Source organism: Spea bombifrons, chromosome 9 (assembly GCF_027358695.1).
Source record: "Spea bombifrons isolate aSpeBom1 chromosome 9, aSpeBom1.2.pri, whole genome shotgun sequence".
In the NCBI taxonomy this organism is placed as follows: domain Eukaryota; kingdom Metazoa; phylum Chordata; class Amphibia; order Anura; family Pelobatidae; genus Spea; species Spea bombifrons.
In genome coordinates, this window is record NC_071095.1 from 27,179,513 (window position 1) to 27,201,461 (window position 21,949).

The 21,949-nt window shown below is 42.7% G+C and overlaps 1 protein-coding gene across 1 annotated transcript; it reads left to right on the forward strand.

Annotated features, from left to right (window-relative positions):
- The first annotated feature begins 1,429 nt into the window (after positions 1–1,429).
- On the forward strand, positions 1,430–6,655 carry LOC128505221 (dnaJ homolog subfamily A member 4-like). The gene is made up of 8 exons (XM_053475528.1): positions 1,430–1,557; positions 2,968–3,110; positions 3,560–3,749; positions 3,931–4,035; positions 4,387–4,614; positions 5,132–5,362; positions 5,521–5,621; positions 6,402–6,655. The coding sequence occupies exons 2-8, from the start codon at positions 2,979–2,981 to the stop codon at positions 6,621–6,623; spliced, it is 1,209 nt and encodes a 402-aa protein (XP_053331503.1). The 5' UTR covers positions 1,430–1,557; positions 2,968–2,978; the 3' UTR covers positions 6,624–6,655.
- The last annotated feature ends 15,294 nt before the right edge of the window (positions 6,656–21,949 follow it).

Genomic DNA, 21,949 nt, shown 5'->3' on the forward strand with positions numbered 1-21,949 from the left:
CATGCCCACTCCGACACTGTGCCTACTGTCTGCTGCCATGCTCACTCTGACACTGTGCCCACTCTGTCTGCCGCTATGCTCACTCTGACACTGTGCCTACTCTGTCTGCTGCTATGCTCACTCTGACACTGTGCCCACTCTGTCTGCTGCCATGCTCACTCTGACACTGTGCCTACCCTGTCTGCTGCCATGCCCACTCCGACACTGTGCCTACTGTCTGCTGCCATGCTCACTCTGACACTGTGCCCACTCTGTCTGCCGCTATGCTCACTCTGACACTGTGCCTACTCTGTCTGCTGCTATGCTCACTCTGACACTGTGCCTACTCTGTCTGCTGCTATGCTCACTCTGACACTGTGCCTACTCTGTCTGCTGCTATGCTCACTCTGACACTGTGCCCACACTGATGCGATGCCCACTTTGACACTGCGCCCACACTGATGCGATGCCCACTTTGACACTGCACCGACTCTGATGCGATGCCCCTACAATCTTTACTTTATGACGTGTGGGGGCTGCACACATTAGGGCCCCTGACACCCCCACTATAGTGCAATGCATATTAAAGTAACCCCCATGCTCTGTGAGTGCTTTAATGTGCATTTGCTAACATTTTTATGGTCCAACGATTCTTGCCACTGATTGGCTGCGGGAACGTGCTGCTGGCTGTTAAACCCACATCACTGCCAAAGACAAAAGCTGGAGAGGGGGCAAAGGGGGAAAATACATATTTGGGGTAATCAGCAGAATGCATAGGGGGGGCCATCTCTAGATTGTAAACTCCTTATCATACCTGGGAACTTCTGGGCTACGCGGAGCCTTCCCTTGCGTGATGTGGCCAGGTGTACCCATTGTACACTGCTACGGATTATGATGGCACTATATGGAATAATAATGATAATAATTCGTAAGGGAGACACCGCAGACATTTAATGGGACGTCTCAGCTGTAATATCCACTGGAGTGCATATGATGGGTGGGGGTCCCTTTAAAAATGCAAACTAAATTCGGGTATACATTTAAATTTAAAAAAGTTACAGGATGTGAAGTTTTCACAGGATTTTCCTCCAATGTAAATGAATATTCCATAAAATTCAGTGTCAGAGGCCAGCTCGTGAATGTTCAATGAGTAGATGTAATTATGTATATGCAAATGAGAAAAGGCGGGGCAGTGAGAAGGTGAGGGACAGGAGTCTGAGAAGCGGGCGGTGTCTGTGGAGGCTTTGCCTGGCCGGCAGGCGTGGCCCTGCTTCTAGAGAGTTCTCAAGACAAGGCGGGAGATTAGAACAGCAATATTTTTGAGGAATAATTCATGAGGTGGGCGGTGCCTAAAGGCTTCGCGGGGCGAGGTCAGGAAAAAGCATGTGAATTGCTGGGGAAGAGGGCGCGGCCGGGGGCGTGATTAGCGCTTGTCACTGGCGGTAGGGGAAGAGGTAGGCGTGGCTGTGCTTCCAGAGAGTTCGGGGATGGCTGTGAGTGACCGTGTATCGCCGAGTGACGCGGGTTTTTGGTGACAGTGACAGGGGAGGCGAAGCCGGGCAGAGGGGTCTGGAACAGGTATGCCTACTTGTCATGTAACCTGCCTGTGGTCCTCCAGTGCAAGAGGCTTGCAGACCCCTGCAGGATCACCTCAAGAGTTAACCCCCCCAAGTATTCCTTTAACACTTTCACTGCCAAGTGGTTGCACACCTCTCCCTTTACCATTCTGGCACTGAAAGGGTTAGTTGAAGCACCCCGTCAGTGTCAGAGGAGAGGAAGTAGAAAATGTCTCTGAAGAGCTTGCACTCTACCATTCCATATGCTTGATCCCTGGGAATGCTCATGAGCTCTCAGTGCCGTGAGGGTTAAATACTAAAAAGATAATAACATTAAAAATCCACATTAACACCTTGTGTGCCAGCTGAAGGTCAAAGTAAATCTATCTATTTATATATATTTGTGTGTATGTGTGTAGCTTTAGATTGTAAGCTCACGCGGGCCCTCAGAAGCCCACCATTCCTGACAGGAAATTTGGATAACTGTCATAAGGTTAGATGTTGGCTGGTGGGCCGTGCTCCTGATGTGTCTGTTTTAGTGTATATGTGTTATGTGTGTTATCTGACCCATTTAAATTGTACAGCGCCGCAGAATTTGTTGGCATTTAATAAATAAAAGATAAGTAATTTATTTGTATTTATAGTAAATGTGTGTGTATATGTATGTGTGTGTGTACATTTGCTAACAATCCATAAGTTCACGTGTGTTTGTGTACATGTCACTTTTTTTTACATGTTAAATACATAGCATTGGAAACCTGCGTGGCGTTTGTATTATCCTTTAAGCTGCTTTTAAGGCTCTTGATCCGTGTCTGAACAGATTCCAAATTCTTCCTCCCCATCTTGAAGTTTTGTTGCCAGTGATAAAGTTTCCCTGCACCTTACGGTCAGAGTTCCTCCTCGCTCCCGGGAATATTCTGGAAGGGTAGCCAAGGACTCAACGCACCCTTTCCAGGTTAACCTAACGCTCTGCCCCTCCCCCGCCGGCCAGTTCCAAGAAGACATTCCTGTTCCTGAAAAGCTGGAAAAAAAAAAAAAAAGTCAGATTGTGTGAAAGCTCCTTAAAATGCGCTGGCTCGGCAACATGATATTTAGGGGGTATGTTAATGAGAAGCCGCACACTCAATGCATAGCCTCTGTAATGCCCCTAGTAGATTGCTAGCTCTGCAGAACAGGATGTGAATCTTGCCTGAAGAGTGTGTGGGAATTTTGTTTGCTGACAGACACAGACCTACCAGCCACTTTTGCATTCTATTTTGCTTGGCGTATCCTAACACGAGTTAGTCAGCAGACAGATGTTTTGTTTGTGTAAATGTTTTGTTCAATAAAGTATTATTTGTTGAAATATAGGAATATAGATCTAATGGCGGAACTTCACCCTCGTTTTTGGGTTTTATCTAATCATTTGGGGATTTGTCTTCTGTGTTTACAGGACGAGCAGCAATGGGGAAGGAGACCCGGTACTATGACCTACTAGGGGTGCGACCGACCGCGTCGAGCGATGAGATAAAGCGTGGCTTCCGACGCATGGCCTTGAAGTATCATCCAGACAAGAACCCCGATGCAGGCGAGAAGGTGCCCTCTTTAATAGCTACGACCTAACTGCAAACCATAGCGGCGCTTTACCAAGTCATGGCGCTTTAATGAGTTCCTTGTACCGAGGTGGACGGTTGGAGGGATAAGGGTGGTGCATCATGGACTGTAGGGGTGCATGGAACAGCCGCCTGACTTCTACAGCCTGTGCCATGGAATTCCCCTTTACATTAGCTGTATATCAGAGTTGTGCAGAGATATCATTGGAGCTGTCATGAGAAAGCAGTGGACTTTAATGTGTTTTTCCTTTCCAAACACCGTGTGGCATGTCATTGGGCCGCATACTGCGGGTCTGGGAATATGGCGGGCGAGCTTCTAGACTAATGTACTTCGCTCTCCCTGGTATAACGTTTTCCGTGTGAAATGTTCTTGTTTAACAAATAGAAATTGCTATTAAAAAACAACAACGGCGTTTTCTTTCTTTCTTGAAGTTTAAGCAGATTTCCAAGGCGTACGAGGTGCTCGCCGATAACCAGAAACGAGCTTTGTACGACCGGGGAGGGGAATCTGCGGTGAAACCTGGCTCTGCCGGAGGAGGATGCCCTAATTCAGCCATGCCCAGCGTATTCGACCTGGTCTTTGGGCGACGAGCCAGGGCGTACTCGCAAAGCGGAAGGAGAGGTTAGTGTCCTCAGTTCATAAATTGCTTTACAAAATGGATCATTTACCGAAAACTATGGTTTTGATATTTATATTCTACATAAGTTTTTTATTTATACTTATTAGTTTTGTTTATAGGCATAACTTGTAAAATTTTTGCTCTGATTTTGTGAAATTGTGTAACTAAAGTTGCGTTCTTCAGGAAAAACGGTTGCTCACCATCTCCCTGTATCTCTGGAGGATTTGTGTAACGGAACAACAAGAAAGCTTTCACTTCAAAAGAACATCATTTGCCCAAAGTGCAAAGGTATGGCCCTTCTCTGTATCTCCAAGACGACAAGAAATCAAACGCTGGGTGTACTGGAGAGCTGATGTAATCAACCGCAGAATTATATCCGCTGATAATAATAGCCATATTATGCATTAAACATCCACTCTGCTTGTCCTCTGGAATGGTTCTTGTAGGTGAGTTTGAGATCAGGGAGTTATTTATCCTCCGGGGGGGGGTAAGAGTTACACTTAGTCCATAAAAGAAAGAAAAAACAATACATTGTTGCCACCTTTGAAACTGGGCCAGTTAATATCTTTGCAGTGGAGAAGCTGATTGTAACATTAGAATGCCTCCATATTGATTGGAATGTTGCATCTTTCGGATCAGGTTGTGGAGCCCGGCAAGGAGCCGTTGACAAGTGTGCCAAGTGCCACGGGATTGGTGTGGAGGAACAAATCTTTGAACATTTACCCGGAGTGGTTCACTCAATACGAACTGTTTGTACGGAGTGCCAGGGACAAGGCGAGTGTGTCAAACCACAGGACCTCTGCCATGTGTGCAACGGCAGGAAGGTGACTAGACAGAAGAAGATCTTGACCGTGCACATAGACAAAGGTTGGTGCGGTTAACAAAACTTACAATACAATACACAACACATTACAGCTAACTTTTGCAACTTCCACAGTCCCCATAATACATATCCATCCAGAAGGCTGTTGGGAGAGTCCTTGGGCTAAACCTTGGCAAACCACTGTTGCATAATACAGTTCTACGGTAAAAAATGTTCTATGGATGCCAGATTCCAATGAAGGGCTAGTCGTATATTTTGTGTTATGTCTCTTTGAAGACCATTGGCTAGAAGGTTGTGGGGAGATGAATTAGGGTACCGCGCTGGAGGCTAGAAGATGTTCAGGACCCAGCAACACTGTCCACTTGTACAGTTCTCACATGTTGAAAACCTGTTACTCCTAATTTGCTCATCTCATCACCTTTCAACTACCAAGGGATCTAGAACTGAAGGAAGAACGCAAGGCACTGCTAGCTTTGAATTACAGGATTAGACAATGGGGTGTTACTCTGCTTGGAATGTTGATGGAATTTGTAACAGATCTGTTTCTGGCCTTCTCTGCAGGTATGAAGGGTGGACAGAAAATCATATTTCATGGTGAGGGTGACCAGGCTCCTGGATTAGAACCCGGTGATGTAGTTATTGTTTTGGAGCAAAAGGCACACCCAGTCTTCCAACGTAAAGGTCACAATCTGATCATGAAACTGGAGATTGAGCTGGCGGATGCTCTCTGCGGGTGCAAACAGAGGATTCGGACCCTGGACGGCAGGACCTTGCTGGTCGCATCTCAGCCAGGTATGGTGTCTAACATCACACCCCCGCCAGAGTTATGTTTGCATTATGGGCCAGGACATCCCGTTTTAAGGGTCACAATGCAGACCATTGTTGAATGGTGTTCATCCAAGCTTTAGATCTTTAACATTTTTAAGCGAAACCCCTCTGCTTTCCCACAGGTTATGTCATCAAGCCTGGAGACGTTAAATATATTCTCAACGAGGGGATGCCCGTATACCGAAGTCCATTCGAAAAAGGAAACCTCATTATACAGTTTCAGGTAAATAAGACGGAGTATGATCAATTGGCCTAATTTATTTCTGAATGAGCAGCAGCCAAATGGAAGTCATGGAGACGCATTCTCTGCATAAATAACATATAAAGCTTCAAATGATGTAACCTGTAGACACAGGAAAACAGTTCCTCCATGCCACAAGTATCCACCCTCTCCGTAAACGTAGCTGCTATGTTTTCCATGCTTTAAGTACATGGAAGGGAAAATGTCTCTTACAGGTAGATCACACAACGTACAGTCAGTAAAGAAACATCACATTTGATTTATATTCCAAAGTTAGTTATGTGGAAATTGCCTGCAAGCTAATGTGAAGAATAGACGGCCAACATTAGTAGGTTGTAGGTAGACACCTACCGTGGAAAGTGGGGAGAGGTTTATCTTGGCAGTCTGAAAAGTTAAATTCTCCCTCAGATTTGATGTTACGTTACAAAGTAGACGTCGATGAATAACATTCGACAAATACCTCTGAACTGATTACAAGCGATCCTGTAGTTTAAATTTGCAAGTAAATCACAAGTGGATACAATGTTCAGTAAACAGATAGGGTCAAAATTGTACAGACTTGGAATCTTACCATTGGGGTGAAGCAGTATTAATGAAGAGGAGCATTGACTTTGAAGGGAAATACGGGATCTTAACATACTGCGATACATATCCGACTCAAGTGACATATAGCAGATACCTTCACAATTACTGATGTATCAGTGTTTGTTTAACTGTGTTCCGTGAAAGAAAATCACTCGGGTTTGATATATCATTTATCAGGTGAGGTTTCCAGAACCCGGCTGGATTCCCATGGAAAATCTGCAACAGTTACATACATTATTTCCGTCCCCAACTGAGCCAATCACAAATAAGGTTCCAGAAGAAGTCTCTCTGTCAGACTTTAACCCGCATGAAAACCAGAAGCAGCGGTGTAGGCGAGAAGTCTACGATGAAGATGAAGAAGACCAGCCTTGGTCACAGGTCCAATGTCAAACCTCTTAATCCAAACAACTTTCCTTTTTTTTTTTTTTTTTTTACAGTTTTTTTGGTTTTTTTAAAGGAAGGAAGTTATTCAGAGATCTGAGCGGATGCTAATTTTTGTGTTACGAATAGAAGCCCCTCTTGGTAATTTTGTGGAAGCTTCATAAAATGGAGACACTGGCCTCTCCAGCGACATTTTGGTGGTCCTCATCAAGCAATGTATAGCAGAGCTAGTACATGAATGCTCAAATGGCGCTGCCTCCTCAGAGTGTTTTAGATGTAAAATTGCTAATCTTTTTGAGTGGCAAGTCCATCATGGGTGCTGTGTTTCATGGAAGAAGGACCTGAAGTGTTCAATCCTTACAGATTTTTATAATTTCTTAAAAAAAATGACACAACTTTGCACTTTAGTTAGGATGCGAGCCTCACGTGGATGATAACAAGCTATTTACCTGGCTGCTTAAGTATCCAAAACCACGTAATTTCTCCTACTGACCAAATAAATCCAGTTAATTTATGGAGACAATAAGCGTTATTGCACTAAAAACCTCATTTTGTCTGTACTGCTCTGTGTATTGTAACCAGGATTCTATTCTTCTCTCGTAAGAGACTCCTGGATATCAGCATAACGGGGTTCTCTGCGACTTTAATCTGGGCAACTTCTTCAGGAGCTCTTTTCTCAATGGTGCTGACCCTACCAGTGGACCCTGAAGCCCCAGTGGCTGACAATAGGCTTTCTTTATCAATGTGAATAAAGAGTTCTTTATTAAATATGGTTCCTTTTTTTCTCTTCTCTTCTCGAGCTCTGTCGCTCTCTCTCCTTTGACGAAAAGCCTTTGTTTTTTTTACACTTGCCCTCAAAATAGGGTATTGTGAATGCTGGATGAATGTTAAAAATAGAGTAAGCATAGCCAGAAAGAAAAATAAGGAGTGTGTGATAGTCTCTGACTCTATTCCAAGACCTCAAAATACCACTTAATAGGAGACAGAAGTAACCAGTCCACCCAAATGATTGATAAACCTCCATGGTAGCTGACAATTAGTCACAGACTAATAGTTATGGTACAGAGCTCAACATTCTGATGAGGTAAATTAAGCTAAGAGACTAATGAAGTTCTTCTGGATGGACTGTTACTGACCATATGTCCTTCCAAGCCAATTCTCTCAGCTCAACCATCAAAAGCCATGAAAAATGTTTTAGGACGCCTGCAATCGGACTACAATTGAATAAATATTCCAACAATGTGTTGTGTATTGTCTTGTAAATCTGTTGGATTTGTGGCCCACTCAACAGAATGCTGGAATATCCAGAGTTTAATAAATTGTAAAGGTAAGTTTAAACACATTACCCATGGCATTATGGTTGATTCATTAACGTGAGCCTGCACTGTCATGAGAATTGTTTAGTGGATTGTAGATACCAAGGGATGGTCCTCTCCTGGTCCAGAAGAAGAGACAGTGCCTGCCTTGCAGAACTGGGTAGTGTTACTAATGTCATAAAGTAACGTTAATCTCTGAAAATGCCTTTGCCTGGCATGATGTAATTCCCATCGTTCTGCTATTTGCTTAATAGAGGTGATAGCCAGAGAGAAAGCTGTGAGCCATTTGAAATCACAAGTTTTCTGAAGAGGTGAAAAGTCTGGGAAGATCTATGCTACTTTATTTAGGAGATCTTATTGTATCCTCCTCAGAAATCCCTTAACTAAGGATGACAGGATGACCAGTTCAGACAATTCCAGAATGTCTAGTGTAGTTTGTCATATGGACCACACAATTTGGCAATGGAAGGAAAACTCCAAACACCTGCTTTGAGGCATCTAGCATCACTACCATCCTATGGGTAGTTCAAAGAGACAAGTCCTGATCTTCTTTCCAATGCCCCAAAAACTGAATCTGAAGGGGTAGGATATGAAACCTAGCAAAGAGAATCAACATGGCAGCCATAGGAAGTCTTCCTCTGGAACTGATAGCACGACTACGTGAAGCGACAGGAAGGCCAGACATTCTACGAGCCATTCGCAGAAATTCCAGCTCGATAGATTAATTCCAGCTCCCAATTGATTAACAAGCAATACCGAGAGATTGTCAGGGTCGTAGCATTATAATTTAGACACTAATTCTGAGATGGAGCCTTGATTAGGAGATTGTCCATGTAGGTGACCCCAATGAAGCCAAGATCATTGTGAAGATTCAGTGAGCTGTGATAGCCTGACATGTGTAATGGCTGCCATACTAAGTACTTTATGGGTAAGGGTGAATGAAAATGTGAAGGTAACCTTTTCTGGTTCTTCAATGACCAGAAGACCTCTAACGGTATGGATCACAGACTGTACAGATTACACCCTGAAAGACTTGGTGAGAATCCACTGATTTTAAGTGGAGAACCACACAGGACCCTTTCCACTGGAAACTAGGGAGAAGTTTGAGTAATACTTCTCCAAGGAGGGAACTAGGCGATGATCAGTCCCTAAATAAGCTCTTGAATACGGCGCCAAAATGTCTAGGCCTTTGCTGGTATATGGGATGGGGCCAAGACAAGCAATCTGGCTCTTGAGGGCAACAAAATATTGGACTCCCTGAGATCAGGCAGAGGGAAGATCCACGGGGGGCAGAAGAATGAAGTTATAGTTCTGTTCTACCTCCAGAGGTGACCAAGGATGTACCTCAACTTACTTTTAAGTCAACCTGAGAGCTACAAATCCCATTGGCCGGAGTTTGGATAGTGACCCTCCGGGGCCATTTCAGACCCCACCAAACCTACTTTATTCATATCTCAGAGGAAGACTCCATGTCCCTTGTGAAGCTAGTATTCTGTAAAACATCTGTTATTGACCTCAAGTATAGTTTAGATGAACCTACCTGAACGCTGCTCTTAGTAAAAATGGGAAACAGAAGCCATGATCTATACGTTTTGTGAGGGTGATTGGAAGAAAATGTATCTGCACTGTCCCACATTTGCAACATCAATGGATGACATCATATAAAATTATTATTGATTTACGGAGTCATAAATGATTGTCAAGTTCAATGAGTAAAATTTTTCCTAATTTTTATAAATTTATATTATATTTGATATATTCTCATGGTATTTACATTGCGAATATTGTTTAGGTGACAACCCCTTAAAGAAGTGAATAATATTTTATTGTCAGTAATGCTAAGCAATTGTGTATGGATAGTTTTGAATGTTAAATTGCTTTATATATTGTTTTCCAGAACCTCAACATCCTTTTGAAGACCAGCAGAACAATTTCAATTTGAGAAACAAGTTGAGAAATTGACATGATTTCCTTCAAATTTTACGTCATGTCATATACCCTACAGCCACCAGAGGTCAGTGTAACCAAACTATGAAATCCTGCCCAAACAGATGGCGTTTAGTTTGTCTTATTCTCATTCTGGTCACATTCATTGATTATGGCAAATACTTTTATTGACTTATAAAGCAAAAACAAGTTGGTTCTGGGGGGGGCAAACAAACATCATGAACAAAAGCTACAATTAAGAATCCCTACCCTAAATTCAATTCGGTGGGCACTTCTGATGTCACTAATTGTCTTATATCTCTACTTTTTTCAAAATAGGAACCCGACATTTCTTGAATTGCATCATCATCATCATCATCATCATCATCATCATCATCATTATACCGTCAGTGGCTTGACTCGTTATCGACACGTTATAGTATGATGCAGCCATGCATGGAAACAGCCAATATCTCATGTTTGGGATGAAAATGCACAGTAAGTGACATCCAGGTTCTTCAAGCGACATTTTCGGTTCTGCTTTTACCTTGTTTGTCTTATCGTAGTCATCAAGCATTTGTGGAATCCAGGAAGAGACAAAATTATTGAAAGGCCAGGCCCTTTTATTAATAAACATAACGTTCACCTGATAGCCTTTTTCATCACTGTATATTGTACATTGAGCAATCGGCCCAAGTTTAGAACTTCAAATTATAGTTGGGTTTAGGAAGTGTCTTGGCACCATAGATGCCATCGTTCTTGGCCGTCAAATGACCCTCCCAGTTTCTTTCATGTTGTTTTAAGGATAGGAAGCAGCTTCTTGACGTGATCCTGGGAATTAAGGTTCAGAGTGCAAATTACCAGGTGGCCTCTTCCTCAGATTATCCGCTTTGGAGATCTGTCAACAAACACACGTTCCAGACTCCGAGCCATGATCGGAATTCTCCTAATCTGGTTCCTCACCCTGGTCGGGTTAATTATGATACGTTTGTCAATGTGCTTTTATCACCTTAATACAACTCATGGAAAATAAACATGTTTGTAGAATGACTGTGGGAGCAGATTTCTTTGAATGGAGGCTTTACCGTAAATTGTCTCTCACGTAAATGGCCTTGTCCTTTCAGACAGGAGTACTTATGCCTTTTCACTTTGATCTGAATAAAAAAGGCATCTGGCTTCTTTTACGATTACAATTGCTTCTTGCCTCCAATAATCTTTGTGCCATGGCCTAGCAGGCAAAGCACATAACCATAAGAGGTAACAGAGAAGCCCCAATAGTCATTGAGACCCCCACCGTAGCCATCATCTTCTGTGAGCAGGTTTAAGTTTTATACTGGAATCACCTGGATTCTGAGTGCCTGGAACTTGTATCACAGTTATGAATGACCCCTTGTTTTAATTTGATGCTTAAGTAGAATTCTCCAGAAACTCGAGTGTGAGGGTTCCTAGGTCTTGTTACTCCATTCAAGTTTCTTTCACTTAGAGCTTCTTTTGGAGAGCCCCACACATACAGTAGCCTCTCTTTTTAATGACCCGGAGCACCTTTCACTGTGGAATTTAAAGTATTTCCTCATCGTTGGGAATGACAGCCCTCCTGTCTCATGTGACCCTGAAAATGGGGTCAGAAGATCTGATTCCTGGAAAAACAATGAGGGAATTGATCTGTGAGCTTGTCAAACCCAGCTGCCAGCTCACTGATATGTGGGGCAGTATATAGTACGGGGCTGTATCATCATACCCAAATGGAAAAATGCTACACTTACTGGCTTACTGGGAATGTGGGGCAATCTCTTCATCTGGTCTCATGAAATTTTGTATTTAAAATTGTAGAAGTTGCGCCTTTATTTTGCAGTCGGCCCTCTGTGTCAAGTTCTGACCAGTTGATACATTGTTACCAGTCGGTTCTCATGAAATAGAATAGATCTTATCGCAGAAACTATGGCTGCCCACTAGGGGGCACCACTTTCACACTTGGGAGCAGGTATCTGCTTTCATTTAATAGTATTTAGCCAAAACATGCGTGTACATGCAAACGAGGGAAAAGGTGTGATTCTCCTATGTTCATATTGTCATAAGTATATATTATTGTGCTGGTTTTAACGTGTTCTACCCTGTTGATTAATTCCTGATTGTTTTAAAGCCCTTATTATATTTTTTTCCCTAATACGCATTGAAAAAGAAGAAATTTGTATGTTTACTGCCGTTCTGCCAGTTATCCTTGTCTACTCTAGGGCTTAATACATTGCCCAAATAACTCCACCTTGTTCACACACAGGCCACATTTTATGGACCTCGAGGCCTGGGGTAAAGAATGCTGTCCTGGGCATTTACCATGAACCTCATTTATGACTCTATGTCTCTGTGTGTTGAACGTCCCCGTGGCACCTTGCACTCCAGTGCTCCCTCCAAGCGACAGTATAAAGTTAGGGTCCCGGACCCAGACGCCTCCATAGCCCTCCACGTCCATTAGAGAGTGTACTATAGTATGCTAGATTTGGAGAATGGATGCTCCCAGGATTCCTGTTTCTCTGATTACATTCATAGTGAATGAACACACAAACCATCAATAAAGAGCACCCTTTTAAAGGTTAAAATGTCCTAGTTGATTTCCAAGAGGACAATACTGACGCTTCACACGAAGTGTTAGTTTATGCAGAATTTTCAGAATTAAATGGAACCCGAAACTCTTCTATTTGCTGTTTTCATCCGATTGTTCCATGAACTTTAGAGCAGAACAATCGCCCTGTGATTATACAGACAGCGGTGTCGCCCCTGGCATTACCGGGAGAGAAAGCTTCATTATATCGCATGGAAATGCTAGACACCCCCTGAGTATTGTGGCTGAGAGCATCTCGGGGCTGTTATCTGTGCTCCTCTCTGCCATCTCTCAAACCCTGAACAATTTGTTCCTGGGCGCTGTCAACGCCGAGCGATGCTTACAGTCACAGGCGAATGGGAGTTCTGAGAAACGCTTGTGGAATCGTGGGTAGAGGTCCCATGTTGGGCGAGAACAGACTCGAGTGCATGTACATAGACACAGTTTACTGCCAGCCATATCCCATAGGGGCAGCGCCGGACTCATTTGGAATGAATCTCCTTCAGAAAAACGACCAGAAATAAAATCCTTTAATGTCAGATTTTGCCATATTATATATCAGGGAAGGCTTATCCCAAAACGTTTCCCATAAAGGGTGTCTCCCAACAATGTAGCTTGAAAATTGATAGGAAATATAAAATTTGGGCGGTTAAGTATAAATGCCCTTAAGGGTCAGAGAAAATAAATCACGGTGACAGCCCAGCTACCCACAGAGTGGAAGAAACCACTTAGAATGTAATTAAGGTTACCCTCGCTAATGGGATAATGCATTTAAATGCCCTCCTTTCAGGGTTTCTGAAACATTTCGGGTGGCTTTGTATACAGATCCCAGCTTGTGATTGGCAAAAGCCTAAAATAAAAGTAATGTATGTGATTTTAATTGAGTTCCCCCACGGGATTAGGCAAGATGAGGCCACGGTGGAAATCCTATAATCACCAAAACTGGACTCCCTGTTGTCCTGGAGCTGCCTAATCTGATCCAATGCAAATGAGCTTAATTTGTGAGTCATTAATCCTAATTAAGAATAGCTAGAGGCACACACAAGCTATTATCTCATTAATTGATAAGATGGAAGAAGAAAAGGTCAAAGGGGGTAGAAGCGGCACTTGTCAAAGGAAAACCAACAGATGTTTGGGTAAACATGAGGGATTTGGGATTCCAGGCTGAGATACCTTCAGATGGGGCCAAACTGTTTATCTGTTTGTTTTTGCCCCCCACCACTGGGTTTACTGTACATGTGAATGGACAGGGGGGACCTTGGACTCTTTGGTGGGATCTAGAAAAAGATGTAATATTAGTTCCATAGGCCTTCGGAAACCTCAGCGGTCTCTTCTTTCGTATTAATTGTCTGATTTTGATCTGTAAGTTTTAGGTTTACTTGGAATCATGGATAAAATGTTTGAAAAGTGGTCTTTTTTTACCATAGGAATTGCCTCTGCTGATTGGACCATTCCATTGGTCACTAAGATGCCATTTCAAACTTTACCCCAGAATCTCTTTTTTTATAAATAACTTTCAATTTGACCCAAAATGCGCAGGTAACGACACATTCTGAAGCCTTCCCGTCTGATACGTTCTCATTCTTCTCTTATACGTTGCTATAGCTTTTCAGTGTCATGCACCTACTTTTGGGACTGAAAGTGTTAATATTTCAAGGGCTTTCTTGCTATTTACCCCACTGTTTGGGAGCTCAGTGTAAACTAACAACATCAATAGCCTCCAATAAACACAACAACAATGGGGAAGTTAGGCCAGCATTCAGATGGATGAATAGCTCCCCTTGGAAGATTAAAACAACCATCATTCCTGTTAAGGTCACAAGTTAACCCTTTACTGCTCGCTGACGCACGTGTTTGGGGGAAATCTGGGTGTAGATTTCCTAGATGTACGTGGATGTACGTTTCATACCAACGCTGATTGCCAAAAACTATTAAATATAGATATAAAATAAAACATATCAGGTGTTACTCTCATATATGGACCCTTAGACTGTATACTCGTTAGGGGCAGATTAGGAAATGGCCAGTGTATTAAACCATGTCTATGTCTGTCCTGAAGCATGCGCGGTTCACAGGTGTCCCGTGTTCTAGAACTGGACAATTCCAAGCATCAAGTTCCAAAATCCACTGGTCTTTTAAATTCTACTTGGATCTACCCAGCCCTTCAATCTCAGACCCTCTGAATCTCCCAGTCCCAGTCCATGGCTGGGGATTGTGGGAGTTTTAGTTTGACCCATTGCCTGTAAGCGAGTTGAACTTTTCACTGGTGAGGAGTCTGCATTGTAAACTTCCTCCACTCACATAAAAGTTTAACTTTCAAGGTATTGCAAATGAGCCACTGGGGTTAAGACCCCCAGTGCCCTTAGCACCTGCGCGCACACATTTGTATTGGTGGAAGATGTGCCACATGGCTGAGCGCCTGCTTTTATAGCTGTCGTAATACATTGTTCTCTTCCCAGTAGAGGTTTTCACACACACAGGCGATTTCCTTTGTCTTTAAAAAAAATGGGGTGTCATAAACAGTGTACCATCCCCGTAATTATTTTATGATTTGTAGACACATGTGGGAGGCGGATCTGAGGCCCACACCGTCCAAAGCTTCAGCTGTCATTGGACTACAATCCCCATGATCCCCCCTTCCCCTGCAGCCATACCGCAGCACAAGTATAATTTTAAAAAGATCCTAAAAATGTTCTTTTTAATATAATATGTATACAAAGCGCATGCATACTCTGTAGTGCAGTACAAGCAATCTCCAAATATTAGACGACAAGTCACGTCCTCCTCGTCCTGAAGGGAGTCATTTCTAGAGTGTGACAGGGGCTGATGTTCAGTGACTTGCTGGTAGAAGTGAGATACAAATAGGTCTGAATAAAATATCACCCAGGTTTGCTAGCCAAATGAACAGGTACTAGTCAGGGTAAAAGTGCTGGCTTTCCCACTATTATGTGAAGCCGAAACTTCTCACACGTTGGTTCAGGTGGAGAAGAATCAGATTAATCTCTGGAATGCCCATAATGACCTCACACAATTCATTCATAGAAAGCACGAACTGAATGGCTCTAGTCGCCCGTTTCTCCCGCTGTAAAGAACCTTAATCAGTCGTTGGTCTCGTCTTAGTTTCAGGAGCCGTATGTCTATCCCATGCATGTTTACATTCCCTCACTGTATTACCCTCTACCACCTCTCCTTGAAGGCTGTTTAACTTATCTACCACAACATCAGTGAAGTAAAGCATCTTTACGTTACGCCTTAGCCCAGCAGTTTTAAGCTATTCCTCTTTCAAAGGCACCCACAGTATTTAAAGCCACTAGCTGGCGGGAAGTGGATTCCAGAACTTTGTTATATGGGCTGAACGGGATGAATATCTCTTCACTGCGGACGCTTGGCAAACTGTGCCAACCAAATGCCGGTACGCAGCGCTCTGGGACCCTCAGGGGGCTGTAGCGTCGAAGTCACATTGTTAGCAACATTGATGTGCTCATTAAGAAATTTGGCACGCCATCTGAATATGTTCCTCATGCCGATAGCGTGATAACTGGCCTCTGTGCCTGTCACTGGAAATTATTAAAATCTGCCTCGGCCTCTGATCAAAGTCCGTCCACCCCGTCCGTGATCGTTGGCTAAGCTGCCGTGTTCACGTCTTAATCTCCCCGACCTTTTACAAGCTGTGTTAGCGTCTTCTGCTTTGGGCGTATGGCTCAGCCCGGGTTACGATAGATCTGGGAGAACTGGGAGATTACGGAGAACAAGGGGCTTGTCTTATTTAGTTATAATTAGTATAGTATACATACACTGGATATTACATACATTATCGATAAGACTACATGTAAGAGGATGCTTTAAAAACACTTTCACAATGCCTGTTAGGAACAAACTTGTTGCACCTTCTACAGGAGCATGCCAGATATATTTGTAAAAGTAACTAAAAGGGTTGCTCTAAAGTAAAGTGGTACATATTTTTGGACTCTTCACTCTCTAAACAGCTACTCAAAGCCCTGGCGCTCGATAATGATTTATCTGTTGGCATCCAGTAAATCGTAACTCTTTCAAATGGCTAAAAGGGGGACCATTTTAGGCGGTTTGGCTGGGGTGAAGCTTTACCAAGACCTTGTGACCCAATAATATCTATTGATGTGGCAGAGTAAGACATTTACAATGTTCTATACACATTGTGAGGGCTGTAGAGGTTACTGTAAACCTACAACCAATGTTACATCTATCACTATCAAACGGTAACATATTTTCCCCCAGAGTTAGTGGGGAGTGCTGTGTCTGAAGGACAAACTCATCAAAATAAAAAAAAATCCTAACTAATGTGGATGGAGTCTTTCAGCGAAGTTCATAACTTTCAGAAAATGGTGAAGGATCACATAAACTTTTGGAACTTCAGAGGTCTCTTCTTCAGATGGAAGCAAGAGTCCTTTAAAGTCCTGAAACCCAATAAAAGGTATCTCCTCCGACTAGACGCCGTCTTCTCTGGGACCAATACGGCCATATCCATTTTCCTTATTAAGTGATGTAGAGAACGCTCGGGTGATATAGTTGGGCCAAAATAATGCTTCATTTTTGACCTTATAAGTTTCACACGCGCTACCAGTGATGGGACACAGAATACACCATGACTTAGAAGACCTAACGCTAACGCTATGTCCCACCATAAAATGACTCCGTGATGGTGGAAGTCCTGCTCCTCATCCTCTCCCTCTAATTCTTTTGGCCAAGGATAAATGTGAGTTCCTTGGCATTTTACATAGTAAAACCGTTATTCACCCTAAAACAAAGAGTGTCCTTTTTTAGGGTAATACCGTCGCTTTATCATGAAGGTCACTGAGTAACGATCATTTCATAGGCAGAGTGTCAGCGAGGTGCTAAACCGGCCCTTTCACACTCACTGGGGTTACTGAGCCTTTATGAATAACGGCTAAGGAATTTTTTTTAGGATACACACTTTTCCTTTAAGTGTTCTCCTTCTCAGTCCTGTGTCTTGCCCCCCAGGGAGCGGCTTTTCCTATGCAAAGCAGCATCCTCTGAATAGCAGCCCCAGGCCATAGGAATGGAGATAAGTGATTGAATCGGGGGTCCTTTATGCTAGTGGCAGACCCGGCAGGGGGGCCGTGAATCCAGGATGGATAAGTCCCTGCTTTGATGCACATTGATTTGATAGATTAACTCTTGCGCTTCCAGTAGGATGTACAGGAATCCGGGTTCCGTGAGCAGTGAGGCTTTGGTTCCCGTTTCTGGGGTTGCCCAGCGCACACAAGATGCTATGTCAGTAGGGACCGTGTCCTGCCCCCCTACTAACCCACATGTGAAGATTATGCCATCCTACATCTGCCTCCTCTTCCTGCGACCCAACGTTCATAGAGTAACATATCGCACAAGCTTTCAAACCTGAAAGCCGGTGGTTGCCGTCTGCTATCGTGGCTATCGTAGCTACGGCGGAAGATGTTGAAGTTGTCAGCCCAGTGCTTTATTGCCCAGCGGGGCAGTATGCCCTTGGCACACTGTACTGTAGGGTAATACATCTTGGTATGGGTTTTGGGCTGAAAGCTGCATTCTCTTCCCAACTAGGGAATTAAGAATATAGATACGTAGAATTTGTCGTCAGAGAAGAACCATTGGGCCCATTGTTTGGGGCATCCCCGGTCCTATAATCACTGCAGTGGTGGTGGGTATTAATGTGTTTGGATGATATTCTACGGGGATGTCCTTTAAACCAATTTCTGCTGCAGACACTATATCTCGCTAAATCTACGGGCTGACAGTAATGAGTTTTTGCATCATGTGGAGTCTGAAGTTTACGGACCTCACCTTTGACCTTAAAGTCCCAGTTATCGCACCAGGAGCGGGGTTGGTATTCATAAATTATTATTTTTTTTATTTTTAGTAGACAGGAGAGGACAAAGAGAGCTTCTGAAAATATTAAACCAAGTATCTGGCTTTAAATTAAAAGGCTCCTTTTCACCAGATTCTAATTATAAATTGTTAATCAACTGGGCAAAGCCTCTCTGCAAAACATTACCCTCTCTTCCAAAAAATAATAATAAAAAGCTGATTTTATTTTGGATTTGATATATATTTACTCATTTTGCTAATGGTTTGCTAATTTTCATATGACTTATTCTTTTTCCTATAAAAGCTTCTCAATCTCATGAAAATGTTTGTTTTGCTTTCTTAGAGATTCAAATATATATATTTTTAAAAAAACATCTGTGTTATATATATATATATATATATATATATATGGTGTATATATATATATATATATATATATATATATATATATATATATGGTGTATATATATATATGGTGTATATATATATATATATATGTATACGGTATATATATATTGTGAGGAAGGGGAGAGAGAACAAGATATTGATCTATAATTTTGTTAAAACACAATGGCGGCAATTAGGACAGAGGACCCGTATAATGTAACCCTGCTCTTCACCTTAGCATTGAGCTCAGAATTGACATTAAAGGGGATCTTTTTGCACAAAGACTGACCCGCCGGGGAGAAGGTCAGAAGTTTTTGTCAGTGGCAATAAAAAGTTTTAATGCTGCCGGATAATGGAGCTGGGGAGTGTCCTATCCTTTACCTAAAGACAAGCCATTGATTCCTTAAGGACCCTTAATATCACGCTAGCCATTAGCTTGCCGTCGGTTTAGGGCTTGCTATAATAGAATTTTGGAGACAAGCTATTGAAGGATTATTATTTTAAGAGCGTCTCGGAATCTTACAATGTTTCGGTAGTCATTGTTTTAAGGTTTACAGATTCCCTACACCCTGGTAGAACTGGTTAGTGAACGTGGGGCTCGTTTAGAGTAAAATAACCAATGATTTGGGCTCCCAGTTTTGCTGAGAAAGGGGCCAGCTTTTCATGAGGCAGTAAAGGCAGTAGGGAGGCCAGGGGAGTGAGTCCTCCTCGGCCTCTGACCTGTGTGTCAGTGATGAAGTAAGTGTTAAAACAATTCACACATGCCTGTCATGGTCTGGAGAAATGGAGACTGATATGGGTGGCCTTTCTACATCAGAGATGAAAGGAGAGACCTCGTCTGCCAGAGCCAGGCATCCCGGCAATACAAGTTTTTTTTGTCCTGTCTAAAGGTCCCAAAGTGCGCGCCGATCATGTGGTATGGCCGACGACCTGGCGGAGACATAATGTTTCTGGTAATCCAGAAGCAGGCATGATCCTGCTAATCTCAGACAACCACTATATGTTTTTGGGCTATTCCTGCATAAATCCTGTCACTCTCGAGATGTTGAACTGATTTTAGTCTGTAATCGTGGGTTTATGTGGTGTATAAAACTATAAAACACTGGATTTGGGGGGAAAAAGACAGATGCGCTTACGGATACGTATTGTTTAACGTCAGAAGGACAAAGAGAAGCTAGAAACATGGAGAAACAAATTCAGAATAGTCTTTTAAGTGGACTTCTTTATTTGCCCGTAAGGTCAGTTTGTTGTGTTTGAGACACAAAGGTGGGAATGGAGGGAGAAAGACCCTCAAAAAAGGGGGCAACATCTGGTTCCAAGGGTGCTTTTGGAGTAAAAAAAGATACTTTTGTTAACACAAAAAACAGAATCTGTTTTGTGTTGGTGAGAATGTCAGCTCTGTTTTGTGCCCCCATTTTAATATCGAACCACAATCCATCATAGAGGAACACAGGGGTGAATGGTTGTATAGATGTGATGCATGGGAGGTGTCCGTAAACTATTAATAATTAAACATTCCCATTCTCCTAGACAGGAGGCTTTCATGGTGTTTTCCTTTAGCCCATTCACTTGTTTCTGTCCTATTCTTTGGGCCCGGTCTGTTGGCTCCTCTTTGAGGAAGTCTTCTTCATTCAATAGACAAAAGAAGCCCCTGTGTTTTATTTTTAATCATTTATCCTTCCTCCACTAAATGGGCTCATGGGGTGAAGAACTTCCCAGATAGTGATAGCAGAGCTTAAAGCGAACCATGCTGTAGTCTCAAGTCATTGGGGTTCTAGGCTAGCTTGCAATTTACCGTACGCTGAAAAAATCCAAACCTCGTGATAAATTGGGGGAAAGGGGGCTGCAAGGCCACAAGCAGCTTGGCCTAAAATGGGCACCCCTATGTGATCAGAGCATGGAAAGAAATAAAGTCAAGATGGCCAAATAGTCGAGCTGAGTCAAGAAAGTGACTAATCTGTTTTGGGATTGAGCTCCAATGAGCCATTGGAGACAGATTTTTGGTATATCTTCATTCTGTGATATACAGTATATATATATATGTATATATATATATATATATATATAATCAGTAATAAAAGAGAGAGCACCTAAGTGTTGAGTAAAAGAAGTAGAGGGGCGGGTCTTAAAGATCTAAAAAAAGTATATTCTGTGATTTATAAACATATACATTCTATAAAATATTGTCTTTAACCCAAAGAGTTCCAGTCGTTCAGAGACTTTATCGAAGTATGGAAGAAATTTAAGTCAAAATATTATGTATTTCCTGAATCTCAAAAACAAAAACTATGACATTTTCAGAATGGAAATGTGTGACATAATGTAGTATATGATGATGACATAAACAATGTAACAGCCTAGAAATATGTGCTTTAATGTCTTTTAAGGTATTGGCAAGAGGCCAGATTTAGAACAAAGCCTGTGTATATAATGTGATACTTTGAGAATGAAGAGTAAGGTATGTTGATTATGGAGGCAGGACAGAGGATAATAGGCGAGCACAGAGTCTCACAGAGGTTCATAAGGTGAATTAAGCAGAAAATACATGATGATCACCTGAGAACGGGGGCCCAGGCGGGCCGTGCGTGATAATGAGAGGGTGCAGTTATGTGCAATAGGTGGGATCCCTAGGGGATTTCTTGAAAGTCTTCTCATTAATAGTTGGCCACAATGCAAAGCGAAGTCAGGGAGTTCATCTCTCCACCAAACTTACAAGTTAAGAAATACATTCTGTGGATGAAGGTTGCTGAAAAATGCATGGAGAGCCACCCTAGACCAAATGACACCCCTGGCAAGAAAACTCTGCCCAACTAATTGGTTCTTATATTATGATGTAAGCATCCTACTAACGCACAGGCCTCTATTGGGTGATCCAAAAGTTATGCGGCCACCCAGGGCAGTGTTGTGAAATCTGGATGGCCCTGCAAAAATTTAGAAACCCCTGACTGCTCCCTCGGAAGGGCTGGTGCCAACACAGGTCATGCCTTTATGGGATAAGTTTGGAGAGTATGGCACAGAATGAGTCTGCTGAGTGATTAATGCCCCTTATAGGGTGACGTTAGTTGTAGAATATAGCCTAGCAGCAAAATGCGCACGTTTGCATGAAGTCTTGCTCGTGTATATGTCTGTTGCCAGATCAAAATGCTAAGTACACATTCACCGATCACAATGACACAGAGGTGCAGCCGCCAAGAGTCGCGCCTACTTTTGCAATAAACAAGACAATAATGGTTGTTCTAATGAAGGCTCCAGGGTTTCTGTGCTACGTGACGGCTCCAAAC

Coding starts and splice junctions, on each gene's coding strand:
- LOC128505221 (XM_053475528.1), top strand. CDS start 2,979: ATGGGGAAGGAGACCCGGTACTATGACCTACTAGGGGTGCGACCGACC. Junction 3,750..3,930: donor CTCGCAAAGCGGAAGGAGAG/GTTAGTGTCCTC, acceptor TGCGTTCTTCAG/GAAAAACGGTTGCTCACCAT. Junction 5,622..6,401: donor ACCTCATTATACAGTTTCAG/GTAAATAAGACG, acceptor ATCATTTATCAG/GTGAGGTTTCCAGAACCCGG.